The sequence below is a fragment of the Prionailurus viverrinus genome, chromosome B4 (assembly GCF_022837055.1).
Source record: "Prionailurus viverrinus isolate Anna chromosome B4, UM_Priviv_1.0, whole genome shotgun sequence".
Taxonomy (NCBI): Eukaryota; Metazoa; Chordata; class Mammalia; order Carnivora; family Felidae; genus Prionailurus; species Prionailurus viverrinus.
The window spans coordinates 22,777,094-22,803,984 of record NC_062567.1 but is presented as its reverse complement, the minus strand read 5'-3'; the positions used below and the strand labels follow the sequence as shown (position 1 = coordinate 22,803,984).

Here is a 26,891-nt window from a genome sequence, read left to right as displayed (position 1 = left end):
TTCGTTCTTAATTATCCTTAAGTGTCTTTGGGACAATTTGATGATTGGGATACTATGGAAGTATCATTTCAGTAATATTTTTGTCTCAGGATCATGTCCACATAGTTTTTACATGTCAGTTATGATTTCTATCATTATAGCAACATTGGCATTATATTAAAAATGTTTATTTTAATGGAAATTTTCAATGTTTTGTTAGCAGGAGCCTAACATTGTGTAATAGTTTCCAGCTGCATAGTTTTTATTAATGTCTATGTGAGGTTTTTTAATCTTCTAAAAAAGTTCATTTGCATTAAAATATTTTCTTCCTTGTAACTAAGGTACCTATTGAACTATTAAATATTAGCTTTGTCAAATTAATCCAGTGTTTTAAGATACAAAAAATGATTTTCATACAATGTGTTGTAGTTCTCCCAAGTTAAAAACAACAACAACAACAACACATTTTCATGTATTTAAGGAGAGAAAAAGAATTGAAGTGTTTATTTTTATCTCCTTTTAAGAAACTAAGCAGTTTTCTTGACTCTGTTGATATCAAGTAAGTGTATTCCTTTAAAAATTAGGAACTTTAGAGTGGAACCTTCCATAAGTCTCTAACTTTTGAGATTCCTCTGATCAATATTCCTATTTGATGATTCCAACAATTGCACCGAGATTCTTCTTTTCCCATTCTACAAACATCTGTAAAATTGAAACAAAGCGAAAGCTCATTTATTATTAAAAACATCGGGAATACATTAATATTTGATGTTATGAGACCAAATTGGTTATATAAAAGAAGTGTAACCAAAGATTGAAACTGTCCTATTTGAAAATTATACGTGGTAACATTATAGTATTTATTTTCTTTGAACAGAAAGGCAGAGCTCACTTGTTCACATGTGTGATTTCTGGGGCTGCTACAATTGGTGGTGAGTCACCTTGACTCTGTTGGAGGGCCTTTTGTGTTCATAGACGTTCATAAAATGCCATCTAAATGGTCTTAAAATTTTATGAAAAATAATTATTAAAGTGAAATATTTGCATTGTAAATTCACACCAAAGTTACTTATTTATGGGAACAAAGAATGCAAGAACAATTTATGATTTTTAAAAAAGATTTCACATCTGTTGTATTAGTTTGGTTATAAGTTTTCAAAACTCTGCTTTTCTCTCTCTTGACCTTTGGTTCTGTCTTCTTGACCTTTGATCTTTAGTTCTCATCCTATATTATTTTAAATCATTTTCCATTATTTTTACTTCTATTGCTTTTTTAATATTTTAATTTACTGGCTGTTTCTAACTATTGTAAATATAAAAATGTCTATTACCACAATCATTTCAAAATACAGAAGACTAGACCCTACGTCTGAGACATAGTCAAAACGGATTTTGTATTTTAGGTTGGTACGGCACACAGTACATCTGTCAGTGGATTTCATTTGTTTGGTTGTTCATATATTATGAACTCTGTGTTTTGTGGGCTTTTTTTTTGTTCAAATTTTAAAATTGTGTGACATTATAGAAAATTTGAAAAACAGAATAAAAATTGTCCACAGTCCTCTCACCCTAACACAACCATTGTCTGTTGTTATGCATTTTCTTCCACGTTTTTTTATCCATACCCACTTTTATATTAGTAAAAAAGTAAAGCTCTCGTAGTATGACTGTTGTATTCTGCTCAGTTTTTTCCACTTATTATTATATCAACTGTATTTTATGGTGCTCTAAATTTTTAGAATTGTAATTTTAATGACATCAACCTCATTTCTTTGCAAAAATGTGTAATTAACCATTCCCATACTTACGTATATGTTGGATACTTCAAGTCTTTTTTTTTTTTAATTTTGTTACTGTTAGAAATACCAGTAACATATGAAATCATAGAATTGATAGGTATAATACTTATCTATAACATGAAGCTTATTCTAATAGCAAATGATTCTTAATTTACATATGTAAGCATTAAATTTTATACTCTTTGAGTGAATGGTGTTATATAAATGTCGTGAAATGGCTTTGTCAATGACCAAGTCACAACTGCCTGAGTTTATTTTATTTATTTATTTATTTTTTTTTTTTTTACTTAAAAGAAGTGTCAGTGTTGAATTAGAGAACTTGCTACAAATCTTAGTTTCTGGTCATGAGCCTGTGTTGCAAAACCCCTTAAATTACAAGTATTTGGGAATATTCCTGTGTCTCTTGGTAGACTGGGAGCTTTTGGAGGGCAGTGACACTGTTGTGTATATTTTTATATTTTACACATCATGTTGAATACAGAGACGTATCCAAAATGTGTTGTTATATTTGGAAAAAAATGTCTCTAACAGAAAAGAGCTTACAATTTTTAAACCCTAAAATACGCTACTGCTCCTTTATCTTTTCTTATTTACTTATTTCATAAAGTAACAGAAGGCTCACCATTTTTTCTACTGTACATCTGTGTATTTAGAGTAACTTTTCAGACTTGCTGTTTTCATCATTTAATATTTGAACCAAAGTCTTGGTAATCTTTTTTTTTTTCAAATTTTTATTTAAATTCTGGTTGGTTAACATAGAGTGTAATGTTAGTTTCACTTGTGGGATTTGGTGATTCATCAGTTACTTGCAAACAACACCTGGTGCTCATCACCACACATGCCCTCCTTAATACTCCTCACCCATTTAACCCATCCCCCCACCACCTCCCCTCCACCAACCGTCAGTTCTCTATAGTTAAGAGACTGTTTTATGGTTTGCCTCTCTCTTTTTTCCCCCCTATGGTCATCTGTTTCATTTCTTTAAATTCCACATATGAGTGAAATCATATGGTGTTTGTCTTTCCTTGACTTATTAAACTAAAAGAAGAGCCACTTAAATCCATGGAGTACTTTGCCTACCTCCATTGGGTTGTTGTGAGAATTAAATGGATTAATCCACATGAAGGCTTCAAGGGTGTCTGTTATCTAGTAAGTTCTCAATACATATCAACTACCACCATCATGACTTCTGTTGCTTTGGTATTGATATTATCAGTAAGAGAATTCTGTAAACTCAGACCAAGAATTAATTACCTTTTTATTTTTTTATTGTTTTCATCGTGACATAATAAGCCATCTGGTACTTCAGTACAAAGAATGTATCAACATAAAGTAGTGAAAGGATTGTTCAGTAAGTATTTTTGGGACCATTGGTTAATTACTTAGAAAAATATAAAGTTACAGCCTCACCTCACAAGCTTGATCTCATGATTACAGCTGAGTAATTCCAGATGGGATAAAAAAAAATTAAGTGTAAAGCCATGCAGCCCATTTTTTTTTAACTTAAGAAAATATAGGTGAATATTTATCAGACCCAAGGAATAGGAAAGTCCTAAAAACAGTGGGAGAAGTCACAAAAAGAAATGCACAGACTCAAATACATCAACATTTTACATTTCTTCAAAATGGAATGTTGAAAATCTTAAAAAGTGTTTGCATCAAATTAGGGCCAAGGACTGTGACCTTAAAAGACATATGTACATGTATGTATTTATGAAGACCCCAATAAGAAAGTGATCACAATGTGTGAACAATTTAAAGAAGAAATAAGGCGTGCAGCTGGGTGATAAACATGAAAGAACGGTCAACTCCAATAACAGACAAGATGAAATCATACACAGTTTTTCACTTGTCAAATCACTGAAGATTTCAAAGCGAATTAGAAGTCTCTTCATGAGAGACTGGTAATATGGGCAATCGTATTTGCTGCTGGTGGAAACGTACATTGCCCTTCACTGATCTGAGAAGCATGTGGACAAGATCTGTCTAGCTTCTGGCAACTTATCCTAATGGAATAATCCACAAGATGGAATAAAGGGAATGTTCAGGGATGTTTATTGCGATCTTCTTGAAAGAAGGAGCAAAAAACAAGCAATTTAACTGTTTCCTTTTATAGTAAAAAAGGCTTTAAACAAAGCCTCGCAATTATATGATAAGCTAACAAGTCACTGTAAATGATTTCTACTGGAAAATATTAGATAAGAAGTGTCTCCTTGCGATTAGTGGGCTGACCCGCAGCTGCAGTTTTACTATAAAGTCACTTTCCTATTGTAGTAAAGTAGACGTGTCGTTCCTTTAAAACACACAAATCTCTAACAGCTGTGGGTAAGCTTGCTGGAAAAAGCTTGTCCGTAAAAATGTTGAGCCAATTATAAATTACAAAAATGTGAAATATAAGGAAAAATATATTTTGTGTAAAACTGTGCCCTTACTCCAGATTCCTTGTTACTGTTCCGTTTCCCTTCCTTCTTTAAAGCCAGTTCTTGCTAAGATTTGTGCGTTGACGGTGAACTGGAATTAAATACGTTCTAGGTTTTTCAGTTACCTGAAAGGATGCTTTGCTTACTTTCAGTTCAAGTCTACATTTTTAAGTCTTCCTTTTAATTAGAGAACCACACAAAAGCCGAAGGTAAGAAACTGCCTCTTCCTGACACAGAGTTAACTCTCCTTTAAGCTTAGACTTAGCCCAGGTGTGCTGACACATCGCTCACTGTGTTACCCAGGTTTGAAAATTACCGTCTCCGCACTGCCTTGAACGGCACACTGAATGAGCTATGACCCCAGACTACTCACGGGGGATAGATTCTTGGAAAATAGCCTGTTTTGTTCTTTTGGTCTGAGAAACCATCACAAGCAATTACTCTGAATTTTGTACCTTTTGTCATATCCTCTGTTCCAGCTGTTTTTTATTGGTTGCTCTGGGTTGGGAATTTTTATTTTATTCTGTGTATATGTGTGGATATATAACATATATAATAAAAAAATATACACACACACACTGTGTGATATAAATATGGAACATAACCAGGTATCTGGCTCAGGAGAGTACGTGATCGTGATAAGAAGACAGAAGAGAAGGATGCTCTTTAAATTTAAATATTGTACCAGAAATAACATAGATCCCTAGAGAGATTATGTGGGGGCAGGAAAAAGTGAAAGGATAGTGCATGCTAAATTTTTTCTGCTGTGTTTCTTTAAAAAGCTTTACTACTTTAATAGGGTACTTTTAATATTTAACATCTTTAAATCTGGCTTTAATTTTAATAACTATTCTTTATATTTAAATGCTGTTCTTTTATAACAGCCAATTAAAAAATTATTAATAAGGCCCTTAACTTATTTTTCCCTTTCTTGCTAGTAGACCGTGTACTGTGGGAACACAGGGAGGTATATGTTTCTGCCTTCTAGGTACTTTCAGTTAGTTGGAGACATAATCAAGTACTAATCCATAGCCAGTATATGTAGGCATTTACCATATGCTTGGTACTGGGCCAAATGCTTTACTTACTTATTTTTTTAAATGTTTGTTTATTTTTGAGAGAGAGCGAGCAGGGGAGGGGCAGAGAGACAGGGGTCAGAGGATTTAAAGCGGGGTCCACACTGACAGCAGAGAGCCTGATGTGGGGCTCGAACTCATGAACCAGATCATGACCTGAGTCGAAGTTGGATGCCTAACCGACTGAGCCACCCAGGCTCCCTTGGACCAAATGCTTTATATGAATTGCTTGTTTAATCCTTAACAACCCTTAAGGTGGATACTGTTATACTCATTTTAAAGTTGAGGAATGAGCCTTCAGGTAAGTTTTTGAAAAAGTTGGCAAATCACACAGCTGTGTCAGAGCCTGTAGTGACCCAGACCTGGCCACCTGTGGTCCTCGATTTTTAGCACTCAGGACTGCTGCTGCTGCTCTAATAGAATTGGCGTGACGACCTGACTGCCATTTTTCTTTTGTGAGTGTTTTGGGTCAAGACACTTAAGCTTCACAACCTGTGGGAATTCTAGTCGCTCGGTAGTTGCCACCTGAAAAACTGACGTGAATGAGGTCAGGACCGTGTCATGGTGCGTGGGCAAGTGCAGTGACGTCTGTGACGTCTGTGTGGCCAGGGAGTAAGGATGTAATGGGCCAGATGGTCTCCCAGGTTCCTTGCAGCACTGTGTCTTTGTATGCGGTATTTGGTCCTTATGTCTGCCTCTTAGAATTTTCTCTTGTGACAGTACCAAATGTGTCCTGCTTTCTTTGTTGAAATTTACATTAAGAGAATGAAACAGGAACGAAGTAGGTTTTGCTATTGCCTTTTTAAATTACTTGAATTTAGAAAACTTGTACCAAGCACCCTACGGTGAATGTCACCAAACTAACCCTATGGACCATGGTCCCCATCTCTGATGTCCCGAGAACCTCACACCAGAAACCTGATTACCTTCTCTCTTTTCCCCACCATCTCTTTACTGTTTATAATGAAAGTAAAAGCTTCAGTTAATTGTAAAAACTCAGGTAAACACTTTCACTGAAATGCAGGATTCAGCTAGAATTCGTGGCTCAGAAATTTTTTCAGGTTTTCACTCTTGGGCTTCATTTGCTTTGGATGAAGCCTTTATGTCCTACTTAGAGTCATTCCTGGGCCATAAGTTTGTTAGTGACTTGAGTAAAACTCTCCCTCCATGCAAGCAATAACCACGAAGAAGTTTCCCTTTCTACCTGCTTATCCTCTAATTGCCTTACATGAGACAAGAACCATGGGAACCTGAAATTCGAACACTCTGAAACACCAGCATCAAAGAATTAGAATAGCTGATGTGTAATTTTTGTGCTCAACCAGGAGCCATCTTCTACTGGATTCCAGAGTGAGCCAGCAGTCACAGGTGACAGCAATGGGGGTGGGGGTGGGTTGGGATGGCATAACTAATTTCTGCAAATTGGTCTGAGAAGCATTGCGCTAAAGCCCTGGTGGGGGTTGTAAGGATCCCTCCCACTTCTGGGGTGACGTTGTGAGGACTCAGATGTAAGGGAACCTCTTGAGACCCTTTCCCCAATATCCTGAAAAGAGACACGATAATAAACAACTTTCTATGACCCTTTATATAGAAGTTTAAATCCTGCCTGTCTGTGTGCTTTTAGAATTGACACTTTTTCTTCATCCTGGGGCCCGGTCGGCTCATTTCCCCCTGTGCTTCCCTGGAATCTCATCCTTCTTTGAGAAATACCAATGTTTTATCACTTGTCCAATTTGCCTTTTTCTCTTTGCCTTGTGCCTTTGATATGAGAGCTTTGGAGTGATTAACTCTTGTCTCAAATCCTTTGTAAATCTTTTCCCTCAAATAATCCAAGTATCTCAAAATCAGAATGACTCGTGGTAGGCCACAGAAATATACTATCAGATGAAGTTGTATCTCCCGATTCTTAATAGCCTGGCTGGTTTTTTGTTAAACTGTGAACCTGTAAGGTGAGTGGTATATAACTCCATGGTTATTGATAATTGTTTTCAATACTGGCCTTTATTTTGAATCCTATTAATTTCTTAAATCCAGTGGTAATATTCTTTTTCATTATGGTTCCTAAAATTCAAACAAAGCAGTTTTAACATTCTTGCATTTTATTATAAAATACCTCTATTTAAAAATTATTTTACTAATCAAATTTGATCAATATTTTTTCAAGAGAAAAAAATATCATTTTCTAAGAGAATGTATTTCTTTACATTTAAAAATGTACTTTTTAATTTTAAAAATGTGCATTTTGCTTTGTACTATGGAGCTGATACATGTATACATATATATGGATATATGTGTATATATATATGTATACATATGTGTCTATATATATGTGTATGTACTCATATATATGTATATATATATATAAATACATATACAACTATATATACAACTATATATATTTATAAAACATTTCAATAAGCAGAACAGTTTTCCTCAAAGTCTGGATTTTGAGGGTTGGTTAGGTCAAGAACTGATTGCATTTCTTGCCGAATTCATACTGTTTATATGGATGCAATCATACTGTGTATGATAAACATCACTATTCTAGAAAGGAAGTAAAACCTGAGTGATGCAACAACATGAAGGGCAAGCAGAATGAAATGGGGATTGACTGAGAAAAAGAACTTTTGCCTCAGCTTTTGGAGCTCTTGGTGCGAAAAATGGTAGCAGTGAGCTGGAGAGGTCTCCTGAAGCAGACATCAAATTTATTGAAGTACTTCTAAAATTATTTTAGCAAAAGATCATGTGCTCTATTGATGGGAGTACACAGTCGAGACTATGAATCTTATTTCCAAATTTCAGTAGGCTTCAAATTATTAAACCATAGATGTTCCATGGAAGAAAAAGGACCTGGACTTGGTCATTTACTCCCCCTCCACTGGAGTCTCATAAATTTAAAGAACTTGCTCTTTGTGACTGGCTCGTTCCGTCAGCCTGATCCATGTATAGGCATGTTTGACACTGAGCTGTCCCTAATTTAGTTTTCTTTTTATTCAACAATAGATGCTTGTCTGTGCAACAGGTATGTTGTTAGGTTATGTTTACAATACAAAACAAAATATTCTAGTGTTTATGAATGAACGAAGTCATCATTTATATTTGACATTTTTATAGGGCTTTTAGCTTTTTGCTTATCAAATGTGTTCATCAGTTAATCCATGATAAATTATGATTTCCAACTTACTTTGCTTTGTATGTATTTTACTCATTGATTTCTGGAAAGAACTCTTTATGGTTTGGAACTGAATACAATTTATAAAACTACAAAGATAAACGTTAGACGATTCTCTTATAAATGTTTTAATGAAATTGTGAAGTATCTTTGTTTTTTTCTGTTACAAAATATACTTGTAACAGCCTTATGGTTCATAAAATCCAGCCAGATTTCAGGGTTTTTTAATTTTTGTCTTTTTGAGGTTTCTTTCTTTAGTTCTTACTACTAAAAAAATATATATATGTATATGTATTTTTGCAGCTGGTTTTAGGAGAAGTTTCCGTCTTAGTAGAAAAGATAAGAAAACAAATAAGTCCATGTATGAATGCAAGAAGAGTGACCAGTACGATACAGCTGATGTGCCTACATATGAGGAAGTGACACCCTATCGGCGGCAAACTAATGAAAAATACAGACTTGTTGTCTTGGTTGGTAAGTGTGTCTTTTGTATTAATTCTGATGAAATAAGTGAGGTGGTAAGAATTTAACATCAAAGGGCATTATGCTTGAAGATTTCAAGCCACAAATCTCATTTTGAACACCTTTTGTTTGGTTTCTAAAAGGACATTTCAGTCTTTTGTACTCCTATGACATTCGTGAGACTTAAGATGTCTATGAAGAATGGCACTGGCATTTTAGTGGGACCTCTGTAAGGGGGGATAGAAAACACATCGCAATATAGTAAAGTAAATCAGCGTAACTAAATAATAGAAACCAATATTTGTTAATGTAACACGGTGTCTTTCACATCATTTTGAGGCAGTAGCCATGGTGGAACTTCTTATGGCACTTAGGCCTTCAGTGAAATCAACTATTTCAGCAGAGCTCTGGAGTATTTAAAGCTGGAGAGTCAGTTCATGAAACTGCTTAAAGCAATTAATAAATATATGTGGTGATTTCCATAAACGTTGGCTGGTTTGACTCATAGTCACGTTCTAGCGTTTGTCTGATCCACTCTTCATAGCCACGCATGCAGTCGTGACCTCCGTGTTACTCCACGCACCTCATTCTGGTTGCCATTTCTTTAAAAATTTGGAAACAGGTAATTAAGCTCCAGTGATCAAAACCAATGATTGGGGGCGGGGGGTGTGTGGATAAGAATAAAGGGGCCTGGTATCTGTTGGTAATTATTCCTTCATAAACTGAAGACGATCATGATGGGGATGAGAATAAATGGAAAAGCTAAAGAGTCACCCCTTGTATTGACACAGAGTCCTCTGAGAGGTTACAGCACATACTCTTGACAGTGGTGATGAGTGGGAAATGATGCAGTTTCTCACACCTGATGGCACTGGAAGAGATAGTCACATCATTTGCATGATTTAGAAACACTCACATACTGCAGAGTTTCCCTTATTAACAGTGTCCCCTTCTTCTAATCAATGGATATGAAAGCACCCCCCAAGCCCCACCCGGAGGAACATTCTACATCTGTTTTTATGTTTACTGTAGAGCCTGCAATACCCCAGCTTCCAGTCCCTATAGAGTTGGGCTAAGGGGAATATAAGTGTTCCCCAGTTCTAAATCCTTTTGTGCCTCATGGGGGCTACTTGGACTCCCTGGTCCTTTTCTACCCGTGTCCCTCCCAGCACCCATCTTAGCAGCATCTCTTCCATCCCCGTTGCATCTTCTGCTCTTTATCCAAGGTCTGCTGCTTATCTGATGAGAGATACCTTGTGATAAAAAGGCAAAGATAGCATAATTTCCTGTTTCTCCTTAAATCTGAGGACTCTCTGCAGCCAAGGAGTTACTGTTACATCTGTGCTACTTTTGGTTTCCCCGGGGGATCAAATTGAAAGAGGAAAGCAGAATAGACTTTGATCTCTTTTTCTTTCCTGTAGGTGCTAACCTTCGGGGTGAGGAAGGAAAGATAGATGAAGATAAACTATGGGTCTGAATAGTAATGCAGGGAAGAATAAAAGTAAATCATAGTCACAAGCAACTAAAGATGCTTGATGGTTATGGAAAATAAATACTCCCTAGAATCTTCCAAAGGAAAAGAGGTTAGGGGGATGTTGGCCTCATGCATGTTAGAAGTAGCCATGCACTTTTGTTAAATGGCGCTATATACAGATGTCACAACCTTCTCTATAGTTCTTAAAGGAGGTTTCTAGTATCTTTTTTGTGGATGCCTTGAATTTTTTTATGTAGATAATCTTGTTATCTGTGACCAGAGACAATTTTATTTCTTCGTTGTAGGTATTTTCATCTTTATTCGTGTTGTATTCTCTCTTTACCTCAGACTCTCCAGTATGATGATGAATGGGAGTAGTGAGACCATCTTTGCTTTGTTGTCAATCTTAGGAAGAAAGTACTCAATCTTTCACCATGAAGTATGATATTAGCTGTAGGTTTTTTTATAGATGCCCTTTACCAGGTTAAGAAAATTCCCGTCTATTGTTAGTTTGCTGAGAGTATTTATCATGAATTGATGTTGAATTTTGTCAAATGGATTTTTTTCTGCATCTGTTGAGATGATTATATGCTTTTTCTTATTTGATCTGTTGAAATGGTGAACTGCATTGATTAGTTTTTGTGTGTTGAATGAGCTTTGCATGATGTATTAGCCTTTTGCACAGTACTAGGTTCAATTTGCGGGTCTGTAGTTTTCCTAAATTTGTTTTCATCTGCTTTTTGCATTAAGATAATGCCACATTTATAAAATGTGTTGGGGAGTGTTTTCTCCTCTTTACTTTTCCAGGAGAGCTTGTATAGAATTACTTATTTTCCTTTAAAATGTTTGGTAGAATTATACAACAAAACCACACCTTGGCTTGGAGCCTTTTGGGGAGGTTTTTAACTACAATTTAATTTCTTCTTTTAAAAAGTAGGGAAGAGGACGAACGGGGAGAGGAAGAGAGCATGTGAAGAGTGCATCTTTCTACCTTTATACACACACACACACACCCACACACACACACACACACACACACACAACTATTCAGGGTGTCTTTCTGAAAGAATTTTGGCAGTTTGTGTCTTTGAAGCGATTTGTCCATTTCACCTAAATGGCCAATTATATAAGCATAAAGTTGTTCATAATATTTCCTTAATATCCTTTAACTTTCTGTAAGGTCTGTAGTAATGTCTCCACTTTCATTCTTATTATTGGTAATTTATGTCTTCACTCTTACATCCGGTATCTATTGCTGCCTAACAGGTTACTACAAATTTAGTGACTTTTAAATAGTGCATACTTATTATCTGAATGTTTCTGTGGGTCAAAATTTGGAGAGTTTAGGCATGGCTTAGCTGGGTCCTGTGCTTCAGGATATCTCATAAGTCTCATAAGGCTGTGCTCAAGCCTTGCCATGAGGTAGTCTTCTCATTTGAATGCTAGACTGTTAAAGGATCTGCTTCTAAAACCATGTATGTGGTTGTTGGCAGAGTTCATAATGTGCTCTCAGTTCTTTGCCATGTGAGCCTATGCAACATGGTAGCTTCATCAAATTATATTAACTGAGAAGGGAATAAGGCAAAATATTCCATGTTCTATTGGTTAGAAGCTAATAACAGGTTTTGCCCACAGTCAAGGAGAGGGAATTACACAGGCGTGGAAAACAGAAGAGTGAGGATGATTTCTGGCCTTCATACAGTCTAGGTACCTTAGCTCTTTTTCTAATTTATTGATTTTTTTATAAAACCACTTGTACATTAAATTTTTTTTCTATTTTCTAAGTTTTATTGGCTTGTGCTCTTTATTATTTCCTTCCTTTGCTTACTTTGGATCCATTTAATTTTCTCTTTTTCTAGTTTCATAAAGTTGAATCTTAGACTATTGACTAGAAACACTTTTTTTAAAGATTTAACTATTGTTAGGCATAAATTTCCTTCTAAGTACTTCATACTACAAATTTTGATCTGTGTTTTGATAACATACCACACAGATCAGAATATTTTCTGATTTCCTTTGTGATTTCTTTGATCCATGAGTTTAGAATGTATTAATTTCCAAATACTTTGGGATTATCATCTTTCTGTTATTGATTTCTTGTTTAACTTCACTATGGTCAGATAGTACACTTTCTATGATATCAATTCTTTTAAGTTTATCAGATTTTGGCTTGGCAGGGGTACCCAGGATATGGTCCATGTCCTCTGGTGTTCTGTGTGCACTTAAAAAGAATGTGGATTCTGCCATTGTTGGACAGAGTGATCAATACATGTTATTTAAGTCAAGTTGGTTGATAATATTATTCAGGTCTTTTATATCCTTACTGATTTTTTGTCTACTTGTTCTGTTGTTGGGAAAGGAGTGTTAAATTATCTTTAATTGTAGATTTGTCTATTTCTCTTCACATCAGTCAGCTTGTACTTAAGATATTTAGAAGCTCCGTTGTCAAGTGTACACACATTTAGGAGTGTTATGTTTTCTTAATGATTTGGCCTTTTTATTATGTAATTTCTTGAAGTCTGCCTTGTATGATATGTAATAGCCACTCAAGTTTTCCTTTGCTTATTGCTTGCATAGTGTATCTTTCCCCATCCTTTTATTTTAACCCATCTGTGTGTTTATTATTAAAGTGGATCTGGGGGTGCCTGGGTGGCTCGGTCGGTTGGGCGTCGGACTTCGGATCAGGTCACGATCTCGCGGTCCGTGAGTTCGAGCCCCGCGTCGGGCTCTGTGCTGACAGCTCAGAGCCTGGAGCCTGTTTCAGATTCTGTGTCTCCCTCTCTCTGACCTTCCCCCATTCATGCTCTGTCTCTCTCTGTCTCAAAAATTAATAAACGTTAAAAAAAAAATTAAAAAAAATAAAGTGGGTTTGTTGGTTTGTTTTTTATAGATAGCATAGTCTTGGGTGTTGCTGTAGTTATCCAGTCTCATAATCTATATCTTTAATTGGTATGTTTGGACCATTTATATTTAATATAAACTATTGATATGGTTCAGTGCAGCTCTGTTATTTTCATTTTAGATCTATTTGTTTTCTGTTTATCCCTTTGTATTTTGTTTATTTCTCTGTTCCCCTTTTCTGACTTCTTTTGGGTTTTTTGACTTATTTGATTTTAATATATCTGATGACTTTTTTGCTTTATTTCTGCAATTATTCTCTAGTTACTTTTGAGGTGTTTTTTTTTTATCTTTGATTTTAAGCAGTTGGATTATGATGCATCTATATGTGTGTGCTTTATTTTTAGTTTAATGTGCCTGAGTTTACCAAACATCTGAAATCTATAAATTTATGGCTTTGACAAAATTTTGGAAAATTTTGGCCATTATTTTTTCAAAGATTTTTTTTTTCTTTTTGTCCTAACTTCTTTCCCCTCTACTTCTGGGACTGTGATAGGACATGTGTTGGACCCTTTAGTATTATTTCACAGTTTCCTGATGCTGTAATTACTATTATTTTTTTTAGTGTTTCTGTTTTTCAGATATGACCATTTCTTTTGATTAGTCTTCAAAATCTCTGACTCTATCCTTATTATCACTGTTTTGCTATTTAGCCCACTGACCAAATAATTTTCTTTCAGACACTGTGACTTTTTTTTTCAATTGTGAAATTACCAATTCTTTTTCATAGCTTTTGCTTATCTGGTAAGAACTTTTTTTTTACATTCATTTCAAGTGTGTTTACTTCAGACTCATGATGGTTACTTAAGATAGCATCTTTATTGTTTTGGATAATTCCGGTGTCAGGCTCATCTTGTGGTTGGCATCTGTAAATTGTTTTTGTTTTTGTTTTGTTTTGTTTTTGCAAATCATCATCTTTGTGCATCAAATTACTTTTGTTCTGTATCCTGGACATTTTTAACATTATTTTGTATAGACTTTGGATCTTATTATATCCCTCTGGAAAATGTTAAATTTTTTAGCAGGCTATCAGCCTGGTTAGGCTTAGTCTGTTTGCCTCAGTTCAGTTTTCAAGTCTTTGCTATGCTGCTTTGGGTCTGTTCCTTGCATGTGACACTTGTGTTAGCCAGAGACTTACGCAATGGTTTAAATCTTAGTTGTGCTGCTTTGGGTTCATCTCACTCATGCACAGCTTAAGGAGGGGTAAGCCCACAACTTTTGTGGGGTCTTAGCTGTTCAGTCCACTGCCCCTTGGACAGCTCTGAGATGGAGACTCATCCTCTGGACAAAGTCCAAGAACAGATGGAAAAATAAAAAGGGAAACTTTTTCCCCTTGGGGTGGGCGGGGAGGGGTCACCTCTCCAGATTTGATATCCTTCTACATTCTTCCTGCTTTTGTTTGCTTTTCAGAGTCTTCAGGTTGTTGCTTTTTGTGTGCTGTCCAGGGGTTTTAATTGTGATCAGTGCAAGAGATAGCTTGTAGAATGCTTACCTCACCAGAGTGGAGCTTGAACTCTCCAAGCTGTAAACTGTCACAGATGCAATTTGCCTCTCCTCACCGGCATGCCTTGATCAGCCTCCTCAGAATTGAGTGATACTACTCTAACTTTCAAGTCTCCTCCTCAAAGTTTTAAACGGTAAACGGCTATCAGGACAGAATACCACAGCACCATCTGGACTACCTTTTGCTAAAGTTATTCTCCCGGAAATATGTTATCACAACATTCCACTGTCCGCTCCAAGTCACAGAATGATCTATGGTATTTTGGCTGCTGCTTTACATAAATGCTAGTTGTCTAGGTCCACAATCATTGAACTAAAATTCATCTGGCTGAAATCTTCAGTGGAGAGGTTAGTTTAATTGTATGCAGTTAAGTTGCCCTAAATCCCCTTTGCCCATTGATCTTTGGGTTCCTGGCACCTGATTCTGAATTCCGTGTGGACTCTGTCCTGTGGGCCTCATGCCTTACTTCCTGACAGACAAACTGCTTGCTCTTCTCACTGTATTTTTACATTCCCAGCAGGATCCTATAGTCCTTTTTTTTTTTAAGCCCTATGATGTCACTCACGCTGCAGTGACTGTTCTTTCTCTGTCTCTTGCTTGGAATTCCTTAAGTTTCTGAGGCTTGGTTCTCAGAGGAGATGTCCCCTTTATCTCCCAACAGGAGGCTTGCCCTCAAGATAGTCCTAAACTTGAGATGCGAAATGTTGACACTTCCAAGTGGTACAGCCAGTGAAGATTCACAGTTCCTTTGCTATGTGCTTCTCCCCTGCTCCTGTTTCTTCGCTCTTTGGTGTTTTCCTGCCTTGAGTAAATAATTAATTGCATTACTTCAATGACAACCAAATATCCATTTTTACTACTTAGATTTCTCTACTACTAAAATCTAACTATAATGTTTCATTATCCTCTCCTGTTCCTAACTGCTTTCAAACAGTCCCAACTGAGTTTTTAAATTTTATCTTTTCTCAAGTGGGTCCTATCCTGTACAATAACAGTAACCAATATGTATTGTGTGCCAGGCATTGAGCTAAGGGCTATGCAGGTATTATTTTATCCAGTCCTCACTATGACTATGAGGTAAATATTTGTATAATCCCCGCAGAAGAAGAAACTGAAGCACAAAGAGAAGTTACTTTGCCCAAGATCACACAGCTACTAAGTTGTAGAGCTGATTCATACCTAAATAATTCAAGACCAGAGCCTTCTGTAATGGGAGCCTAAGGGTACAAGAGCACCCAGCTCCAGGGATCCCAAACAGACTAGATTCGGCCACTCACTAATGATGAAATCCAGAGACAGACAAGTGGAGGTGAAACAAGAAAGGAATTTATTTCAGGGAGGCCAGCACTGGGAAGACAGTGAACTAACATCTCAAAGACTGTCTCCAAAGTGCTGAGAATACTTCTAGGTTTATGTAAGAAAAATGTAGGACACAGGTTGGTGGGTACATGCCAGTAGGCAGTAAAGATCAAGTTGATCATTATCTTGTTTTAAAGATAGGTCAAAATGGAGGTAAAATCCTCTTTCAGAACCCCACTGTCAAAGCACCATTCCATTTCTATGGAGGGAAAAGGGACAGTGGTCATTTCTTCTGTAGCTACTTCCTGATGACCAGAGGATGACCTAGGGATTTTGGAATGGAAGACTTTGACAGGGTGGGAGAATTTTGCTTCCTGAGTCTCTCCTGAAATACATAATAAGGTACCTCCATGCTGGTATGGATAGTCCAGGCTCCTGCTTGACAAATACAAAAAGTCCAACAACAACCAAAAAGAAAAAGGACAAGAAGTCTAGCAGTGCTTATAGCAGGGTATATTACCGTTTGGAAAGATTTAAAGTTAGTTGGCTGCCAAAAGGATCTAGAGTCAGAGCATCTACAGCAATTATGTGTTTATTTAAATCTTTCATGGCTTCAGACACATTCTTTGAGCAATTTGGAATATATATACAACATTCTGTTTTAATAAGAGCACAGGTTCCTCCTTAGGCTGAAGTCAGAAATCAAGGGCCATCTGGTTTTGAAGGACTACTTTTTGAATTTGTGGTTTTATCATTTAGGAGGGTGACATTGTGCCGAGTTTGATTAAAGATGGCCACTGTGTGCTTGGCTAAACCTCTACTTGTAATTCTACATAGACAAAAGTGACTTCTAGGACACATATATATGGCTAAGGGATAAAGTAATCAAAAAGCCCCCTTTGCCCAATATCTAGCTTTAACAGTATCCCAATTATGAGCAATCACTGGTAAGTAGCAGACATTCTGGGAGATATGAGCATCCACAAGTGCATTGTCCAGTCCCATCATAAGGAAGGGAGTGCCTTACTTCCACAAGTCCGTAGTTAACCACAGGGAGTAGGGTATGCTCTGGCTTTTGAGGAGCTATTTTGCCATCCCAGCCACATAGAATTGGTCAGGGTAATAGTTGAGTTACACAGTTGTTGGGGAATCCATCTTATTGTCTGGCTGTTGAAATAATCATATGCCTACGGGGATCTTTTTATTATCCCCACAGAGTAAAAGCATAAAGACTATCTATACATGAGCTGTTGTAGCACTTTCCCTGAAGTTTATTTCGAGTTGTCTAGCTTAGGCAAACAACAAACATTCAAAGACAGCCAAACTAGAATGTAACATCTACAAAGGTATGTTATTGAAACACAGTATTTCCTCTCTAAAATCACCTCATCTACATCAAAGATAGCCAAATGAAGACTAATTTGTAAAGCAGGTCCAGTTTTAATAAAGCTGACCTAAGTATTTATATAAGCACAGCAAGAATAGTGATTGACCATTGTAAGTTCTTACAAATCTACTTTGCTGGAACTTTTTGTAAGGAATTTCAGATTGAACTTTTAATAGCCTCTCAAGACCAGAAGCCAAGCCAAATACTTGCCATCGGATTTGCCTGCAGAACCTGTAGATTTGGGTGAATTCTTCTTGAGTTCCCCCAAATATCCTGAGGTTTCTGCACCTGCCAGGAAGTGACATTCTTTACTCACCTGGTAAGGCAGCTGGGAACTCTGTCAGCAAGGAATCATGCCAGCATTCCCAAGGGGCTTTGTTGGCTTCACAAAGTCCACCTTAGTTCCTCAAAGCTGTCTGGTCATATCTAAGTCTATGCATGTCTCTGTCAAATATGACATTCCAGTCAAAGACTTGGTGTAATATAACCAATGTTTCCAGTGGTGTCTTATTACAAGGAGAACAGATTCTTCTTGAACTTATGCAAATAATTATAACTGCCATGAAAGAAAGAACACTTACTGAGAGGTTTTGAATTCTGGAGGGATCAAGTAGGGAGAAAAGATGAATGCTCCAGCTTGTTCACAAAAGAATACTTTATATTTCTACAAGCTATAGACGTCTTAAGAGAAAGTTTTCTTAAATCTGGAAGAGCAAACATTAGAGAACTAGCAGTGTTTCAAGTAAGAATCATAAAACTATAATCAATTTCCTCAATTCATTCAATCCCATGTTACTAATTTCTTTTGTTTGAATGCAGTTTTTCCATCAGTTCCAGATATTCTTACAGTTTTAGGATGTTAAAGATACCAGAAACCTGTATTTGTCAAAAGTTTTCTCCATGAATCTCCTAAAAGATGAAATACACATTGCAAGGCCTTCAGAACAGTAACTGTAAATTCCAAAAGACTCAAAAATGGACATGGTTAAAGATGTGATCAGAGTTCATTATAACACAGTTGGCAAGGAAATCCAGTTATTTCTGTGACAACATTTCAGTAATTAGAAATGTCAAATAATGACCTTATACCAGGATATACTGAAACTTAGGGATTTCATATAATTTCTAAAACAGTTATAGCATTTACCCATATGATATAACCTAAGAAAGTGTATCATCATTTGTTTGACAGTGGTTCCCATCTGACTTAACATACCATGTCACTTAACAAGCCTAATTAGCCTAAAAGACTTTGGTTAGAATTTGAATCTTGGGAAGTTTCTTAAAAACCTCCAAGTTTTAAAGCACATACCAAAATAGGTTTACAGATCATTATAAAACAATATTGAATTATCTGTTTAACCAAGGTGGCAATAGAAAGGTGATAGAGCTGTTAGCAAAACTTAGCTCCTTTAATATTGAGAATCTTTAAGTATTCAAAGACCTAAAAGGAAAAAATATAGAAACTTTGTTTTTCTGAGCAGATTAAGAAAGAAAACAGAAGCGCCTGGGTGGCTCAGTCAGTTAAGCGTCTGACTCTTGGTTTTTGGCTCAGGTCACAATCTCATGGTTCATGAGTTCAAGCCCCACTTCGGGCTGACAGCTTGGGGCCTGCTTGGGATTCTCTCTCCCTCTCTCTCTCTGCCCCCTCCCTCTCCCCCCCCCCCTCAGAATAAATAAATAAATAAACTTAAAGGAAAAAACAACAGCTTCATTTACAATCTTTTATAAGAGCTGACTTACAAATCCAAGAAAACTTTATCTTTTTAACAGACAGGCTCTTACACACTCTTACACAGGTGTACTTTTAAAACTCATTCCTGTCTTAGTCCTGACCATGCATAAAATTCTTTTCCAAAGATTCCCCTTCACAAACATCCTACAGCTTTGTTTTTCATTCAGATTTTGTCCTAAGCCTTTTCTCTCTAAATAACCATTTCCATTGTAGGACAAAATTACTTTCTTTTTCCTCAACACAAATGTAGTTCTCATTCTTTGTACCTTTCTTATCAAAAATACATCATATTTTCCTGGCATACAGAGTTGCTGCCCTTACTTCTAACAGTCTCAATTACATTTATCAGAATTTGTAATGCTTAGAAATCTTAATTTCTAGTAAAAACTAGGTAGTAAGCAGTTGTGAACTGTTATATCAGAATTCTTCAGATTGGAAATTTATGAAACATTTCATAATTTCTAGAAACATGTGTTTTTCCATAGTACAATCTTGTGACTAAGCATAAAATTCTTTACTAGCAGACCCAAAAATTTTTTTTATTTTTTATTTTTTTTTGAGAGAGAGAGAGAGACAGAGCATGAGTGGGGGAGGGGCAGAGAGAGAGGGAGACACAAAATCTGAAGCAGGCTCCAGACTCTGAGCTGTCAGAACAGAGCCCAACGTGGGGCTCGAACCCACCAACTGTGAGATCATGACCCAAGCAAAGTCAGACACTCAGCCGACTGAGTCACCCAGGCGCCCCCAGACCCAAAATTATCTTCAGTTTCTCTGCAGTAAGAAACCAAAAGCTGATAAATGTATGTTTAGTAACTGTTTCAGTGTTTTATCTTGTTTGGAAAAGACATCCAGTGGATTCAAACCAATATATCGTTTAGCCTAGCGAAACTTCAAAGTTTTAGGTTACCAAAGGTTCTAAAAGCTGTATACTTTTTTTTTTTAATTTAACCTACTTGCTCTTAACAATTACCCATGAAACCTTCATGAGACAGATCAAATTAACCATCATTTTAAGTCCTCTTTTTGCTGACAAATTGCAACAGAGATAAAATGAACTTATCTGACCTTTAGTAAACCTTGGTAGGATAAAAAGTTTATATTAAATGCTGTTAATGCTAAAGATGTGTCTATTTTCATTAAACCGACAACTTTGAATTAGCTTTAATACCGAATATGTTGCACCCCTGACCACTAAAAGGTCAACCAGTTTGTTCCCTACTGTCAGTTTTACCTGGGGCTCCTGTGGGGAAATCTGAAGTGGTCAGTTTAAGTCCAGGGGAGCCCCCTGGACCCCTTCATGTTGACTTGGGAGGTGCTTCCATTTGAACCTTACAAGGAGGCAGCTCAACAGCCTGGGGTGCTTTTTGCTCCTCGATACTGAGCGGGGGGGAGGAGCAGGAGCCAGGGGCACCGGAGGCACCGAGGACGGTGTAAGAGCCAGCTGCACGAGCTGTACGGGTGATGCTGCAGAAACAGCAGGGGGAAGTAGAGGCAGACGTGTACGGGTGCCACGGGCAAGGCCGAGGTGAATTTCAAGTTCGGACTAACATTCCTTTATCTCCTCGTCCTTTCTCTCCCTCCTGCGTGACAGCCTTTTTCTCAGGTTGCACCATTTATTCACAATATGTCCTAATGGACTTCCTTTGGGAACAGAAGGAATATTTTCCATCTTCCTAGGCAAAAGTTCAGAAAGAACACAGAAGAAACAAAACTACGACTACATGAAGCCCAGAGTACCTCTGTTAGCATTCGTGCTTACCCCAAAGTGGGGGCGGGGGCAATTCACTGACTGAACCACATGGTTTCCTAGACAAGCTAGGAGAGCCAAACCGAAACCCCCTTGGAGGCAACTGAATGTGACGAAGGAATCCAAGAGCCATTCAGTTGTCATCTTTCCTCTGAGCTTAACATCTACATATGCTAGGTGGTGTTACAGTGAAAATTCATTTACTTCTTAGTCCTAGGTTTATAACTAAAACAAGACCAGTCAGCCAGTATTCTCCCTAGGGAGGAGCTTTGGGAGGGGATAGAGTTAGTATTCCCCATCTTGTACACATACATTGCACAGAAACTCCAACAGACATCTCCCCCAAATGCGTACCCTTGCTTCCTGTTTACCTCTCATCCATTCCTTTTTCCAGTGGTACCTTCACAAATTACAGTGGCCCCTGCCACAGCCTGAGCTAATAGGTTATAAAAACCTGAAACATATGGTTCAAAAGAAGCCAACATCATGGGAGGGGGACTTACCAGGAGTCAAATCTTTGGGGGCCCTCTGCTACTAATTTGATTATGTTTCACCAAATGCTGTTAATAAGGCAGCTGATGCCACTTCAGGAAAAGCAAGAAAGTCCTCAAAATGAAACCGGTTTTGGCAGCTGCAAATACTTCCTGTTACCCCTGCCAGGGACATCTGTCACATTCACTAGCTCAGGAAAGGGACCAGTGAGCCCTGGTGCACTGCTGTGGCCAACTGCTCTGTCCCTGGGAGTCTCAATGGGGCTGGACAAATCCGAAGTACAGCTCCTGCCTGCCTCACCAGGACTATAGCCCTGGGGTGCAGGGGTGCGACAGCACCTGGCTCCGGGGGGCCCGAACAGACCAGGTTCAGCTACTCCTGACAAAATCCATAGGCAGAGAGACCAATAGTGGTGAAACCAGAAGGAAATTTATTTCAGTGAGGCCAGCAGTGGGAAAACCACGGACTTGCATCTCAAAGACCGTCTCCAAGGTGCTGAAAATACTCATAGGTTTATATAAGGAAGATGTGGGACACAGGTCAGTGCGTACATGCAGGTGGGCAGTGAAGGTCAGGTCATGTCATCATTGTCTTGGGGCCAGTCATGCCGGGTCTTCTGGGCTGGGGGCAGTCCTTATGCCTGAGGGGGTAGTTTGGGTTCCCATCACAGGATGCTTTGCCCTTGAGGCCCTTTGTCTGAGTTAAGAGAGAAGCTGGCAAGAACTTAAATTAGTTAGAAAGTACAGACTAAGGTCAAAGTGGAGGTCATTAAAATCCTCTTTTATTTCTTTCTTGGGGTGCCTGGGTGGCGCAGTCGGTTAAACGTCCGACTTCAGCCAGGTCACGATCTCGCGGTCCGTGAGTTCGAGCCCCGCGTCGGGCTCTGGGCTGATGGCTCAGAGCCTGGAGCTTGTTTCCGATTCTGTGTCTCCCTCTCTCTCTGCCCCTCCCCCGTTCATGCTCTGTCTCTCTCTGTCCCAAAAATAAATAAATGTTGAAAAAAAAAATTAAAAAAAAAAATCCTCTTTTATTTCTTTCTTAACTCACTGTGGAATATTGCTTCCAATCTGTAAAATCAGGGCTGTACTGACACCATTGGCTGGATCTAAATATCTTACTTTTCTTTTCTCTTCTTTGAGTTAGGGCCCTAATCATTCATTTTGCTAGCAGATACCTCCATATTTTGTGAAAGTTTAGGCCTGAATCTACCAAAAGAGTGCACTGTTCACATAAATCCTGTTCACATTCAGGGCCTCAAGCTGGAGATTTCTTCCTGAGGCCTCCCTGGGTCAGGTCAGCTGGCCGTGCAGGCATAGCCCCATTGTACATAGCATGACTTCTCACCTTCCCCGTCCTTAACATTTGTCAACTATTCCCAAAGTATCCTGGGCTGATTTTCCTGGCCTTTCCCCCTCAGATCCATTCACATGCTCAGGGAAAGGCTCAGCCACCAGGGAAAGGCTCCGGGCTTGATCTTCCTGGCTGCTTGGCCTTCACATTTCAGAGACTGCCTCTCAGGAGTCTTTTGATGGTACAGACAGAAGCAGTCTCAGAATATTCAGAGGGAGGAGCCCTTGCTCTCCCGTTGGCCTTCAGCCCCTTCTCCAAGGCGTCTCAAATCTTAACACCATTCCATTCATCTGGGGATTTTGTTCAGACGTAGTGTCTGACCGGTAGCCTGAGAGGCAAGGCCAGAGATTCTGCATTTCTAGCAAGTTCCCAGATGCTGTTGCTGTTGCCGCAGGCCCAGCTTGAGTAGGCAGTAAATTTTGCTTTTTACCTTTTGCCACTGGTTATAATGCAGATGCAGTGAGGTACCCATGCTCTGCACACTGGGGGAAAGCCTTGTTGCTGTGTTTGAATCGGTTCAGTTTCCATCACCCGATTTTGTTAGCCATTGTGAACTGGTTGCAATTTATTTTGATTTTCTACTTATCACATGTCAGTTTTGTGCTTTGTCATCCATGTGTTTAATGATGGTTTTAGTATTTTTTTAGGTTTATTTATTTTGAGAGAGGGAGAGATCACAGGTGGAGCAGAGAGAGAGGGAGAGAGAAAATCCAAAGCAGGCTTCATGCTGCCAGATGCGGGACTCAAACCCACGAACCGTGAGATCATGACCTGAGTGGAAACCAAGAATCAGGTGCTTAACCAGACTGAGCCACCCAGGTGCCCCTGTAATGCTGGTTTTAAAACTTTTGGTTTTTATCTTAATCTGCTGTTCAGGATTTTGCACATTGATATTTTAGGTTTGGTTTGTCTGTTGTGATCAACTGATTCAGTATTATTTTTAATATTTTTATTTTATTTAATATTTTAATATTTTTAATATTTTTATTATCCACTTTATTCTGAAATTCTTATAGGAAAATATGCTATTGGAAATTCTTTAGCTCCTAACACTTTATTTCCCTATGTTGGAGCAATTGCTGATATACTATACTTTATATCACATACTTGTACGTATATGTACATGTATATATATGTACTTTATATCACGTACTTGTACGTATGTGTATATATATGTACTTTATATCCTACCCCTACCCTTGCTGTGGCCTTCTGTGGAGCATGACATTTCATAGTGGGATCCAGTGACAGCCAGGGTCACTTTTGTAACTGTCCTTCAAAGTGTTTCCTTTTACTCCCCTCTTTCTGTGTGGCCATTGCTCAGAAAATTTTCCTGCCTGTATGTATGGCACATCTGAAGTATCCGAAGTTTAGTGTTTATTGGGGGTAGCATAAATGGCCATAACCTCTGGGGAAAGACAGGCTACGTTCTAATCTATTCTGCTCTTTGGTAGCCACGGGATACCTGAACATTTCAGATTTGCTGTGGGCTTCAGTTTCTTCATCTGAAAAAGAAGGATAATAAGAGCACCTACTTTCTAGGTTTGTTAGAGGGTTAAATGAAATGACATTTGCAAATACTTAGACCAATTCCTGGCACCTAGGAAGGTTTTAATAAAAAGTAGCTCTTCCGTCTTGTCTAAAAACAAAATTGGTCTCAAAGATGTTATTGGCTTTATTCGGTGATTCATGGATTGGGCAACATCTCATCTAGCAGATAGAAAGGAACTCCAAAGAGCAGTACAAAATGAAAGACTTTTATAGGCAGAAGGGGGTGGGAAAAGTTTACTGGCGCAGAGTGGATTGTTTGAGGCAAGGTCACCTTCCTTTAGGGGACTGCAGGGATCTATTAGGCGGGTAGTGCTGACCAGGGTATTTCCAGATCAACTGGGTTAAGAGTCCACTCCTAGAAGAGGTCAAAACTAATTAAGTTAGGTATTATGTTTTGGTTTGGTGACATGGGCTTAGCAACAAGTGACTCCATCTGGGACCTGTTGTCTTTTTTTTTTTTCTTTTTTTTTTCTTTCTTTTTTTTTTTTTTTTTTTTAACATTTACCCCCTTTGATCAGACTCTCAGCTTGACTGCGAGATGTGATCAAAATTTAAGGCACTAGCCCCACTCCCAGCTAACACTGTCAAGTCCTCAGTTTTTGCTTGATCCTTTGTGCAGTAATCACAGGTCATGACATTTTTGCTGAATCTCTGTGGTGTTGATAGGTCACGACTTCAGGTTTGCCTTTCTTTTTAGATCGATCATTGTCTTTGTTCCTTTTCTGACGTTTCAGTGTTAGGGAGGTCATTCCCCTGGTGGTTAGCGGCTGCAAACATGCATTTAAAGCCCTTGAGAGAACACAGAGCACCAGGGTGACCGCTATGATTAGTTTAAGCAGGATGACTCCCCACGTCTGCAGTGGAGCCATGGTCCCTAAGACCCAAATCAATCAAAATCAAATAAGCCCCAAGAAGATCCTGTTGAGGGAGTCACTGCCTTAAGCCAGGTGGCTCATTTGCTAACCTCATGTAGCTGAGTTCAGCTTCCCCTGAAGTGCCATCCAGTTGCAGCAAGTGGAATTGGCCACAGCACAGACACCTCCTCATTCAGCTAAAAGAGGATCAGGGGCAACCCTATTATCAAGAGCAACCTTGGCCACAGAGTCTGAGGATTTGGGGGTTTTTTTTGTTTTTAATTTTTTAATGTTTGTTTATTTTTGAGAGAGAGAGAGAGAGGCTGAGAGTGGGGAAGGGGCAGAGAAAGAGGGAAATACAGAATCTGAAGCAGGCTTTAGGCTCTGAGCTATCAGCACAGAGCCTGATATGGGGCTCGAACTCATGAACCTTGAGATCGTGACCTGAGTCGAAGTCAGATGCTTAACCGACTGAGCCACCCAGGCACCCCACAGAGTCTGAGGATTTTTGCTGGGTACCTGTCACTTTTGCAGCAGATTCTGTAATACTTTCAGGAGTTAAGGAGAGATTCCTGATCACAGCCTCATGTGTACACATTCCTGACTAGGAAAGTAGAGACCTGCCGAAGGAAGTGAATCCTAAATCATGAAGGCCTCCTGCTAGGTCCTTTCTAACTTGGCAGCATATATTCAGGGGACTTGACCTGTGAGGTGTCTTAGTTTGTTTGTGAACAGTTAGGGTCACAGTTGGATAACCTGAGAGGCATTGCCTGGTTTTGCACCAACTGTCTAGGCATTCACAGGCTTAAGGAGAATAATAACCACAGATAAAGAAAAATCCTTCTGGGGCACAGGCCACTTCTACTAAGACGGCACTGTAAATGGATTCACTGGGAGGGATTGTCGCAGTTCAGTTCAAGCCAGGGGTCAGTTAGGTTTTCAGTGCACTCGGGAAGTAAATCTCCTTGCCTGAAATAAAGGTGTTCCAAATTCCTTGCAAAGATGGGTACTGCTGTTGGGGTCTTTTCATGATTGGGGGCAGATATGATTGAGATAATCATAAGAATGTGGAAATGCAAATGTGTTGATTTGCGTAGGTATTTGTGTCTAACTGGGAAGTCTAGTTGTTACTGTAGAAAGGCAAAATCAAGGCACTGGATATTCTGGCTGTAAAAGTCAGACTCTGACTTCTAAGGGAGGTTGATTATAGTTCATGGTGATACAGGGGATAGAAGAAAAGCTGGTCACAGAGAGAGAGGAGCAGGGGATCTCTAGCATCATGGACAGATCAGAGTTTTTGATGACAAAATCCATCAGGCTAAAAGGTTGCCCAGCCCTTAGCAATGGCCAGGGACATACAGATAACGGTGCTACTTTCCTGTTCAATGCCAAAGGAAAGGAAAAAGAAAGAAGGAAAAGAAGAGAAGGAAAAGAAAGGGGGTGGGGGGCTCATGTTTAGTTGAAGTATGAAGTCTTGATCTGGCATCTTGGGTAGAAGTAGTATACAGTGATGTCAGCTCCTTTTCTTCATTGGTTTGATTCAGAAGTCTCCAGAATTTATACAGGATCAGATATTGTATAGAGTCTTCTCTCGCTGTGACATGTGTGCCCAGGATTCAGTGCTTTCTGTTTTCACAGCAATGTCAATAGTCAGGAGCCTTGGTAAGGTCCCTTCCAACAGGGTTGGAGAGT

General features: G+C 38.5%; 1 protein-coding gene across 2 annotated transcripts in view; it reads left to right on the top strand.

Moving 5' to 3' along the window:
* MPP7 (MAGUK p55 scaffold protein 7) overlaps window positions 1–26,891 on the top strand; it is a 218,128-nt gene that overhangs the window by 150,955 nt on the left and 40,282 nt on the right. For both annotated transcript variants that reach the window (XM_047865088.1, XM_047865087.1), the window contains exon 11: window positions 8,750–8,920. In XM_047865088.1, coding sequence (XP_047721044.1) covers window positions 8,750–8,920 — 171 coding nt within the window. The remainder of the gene's footprint in view (window positions 1–8,749; window positions 8,921–26,891) is intronic.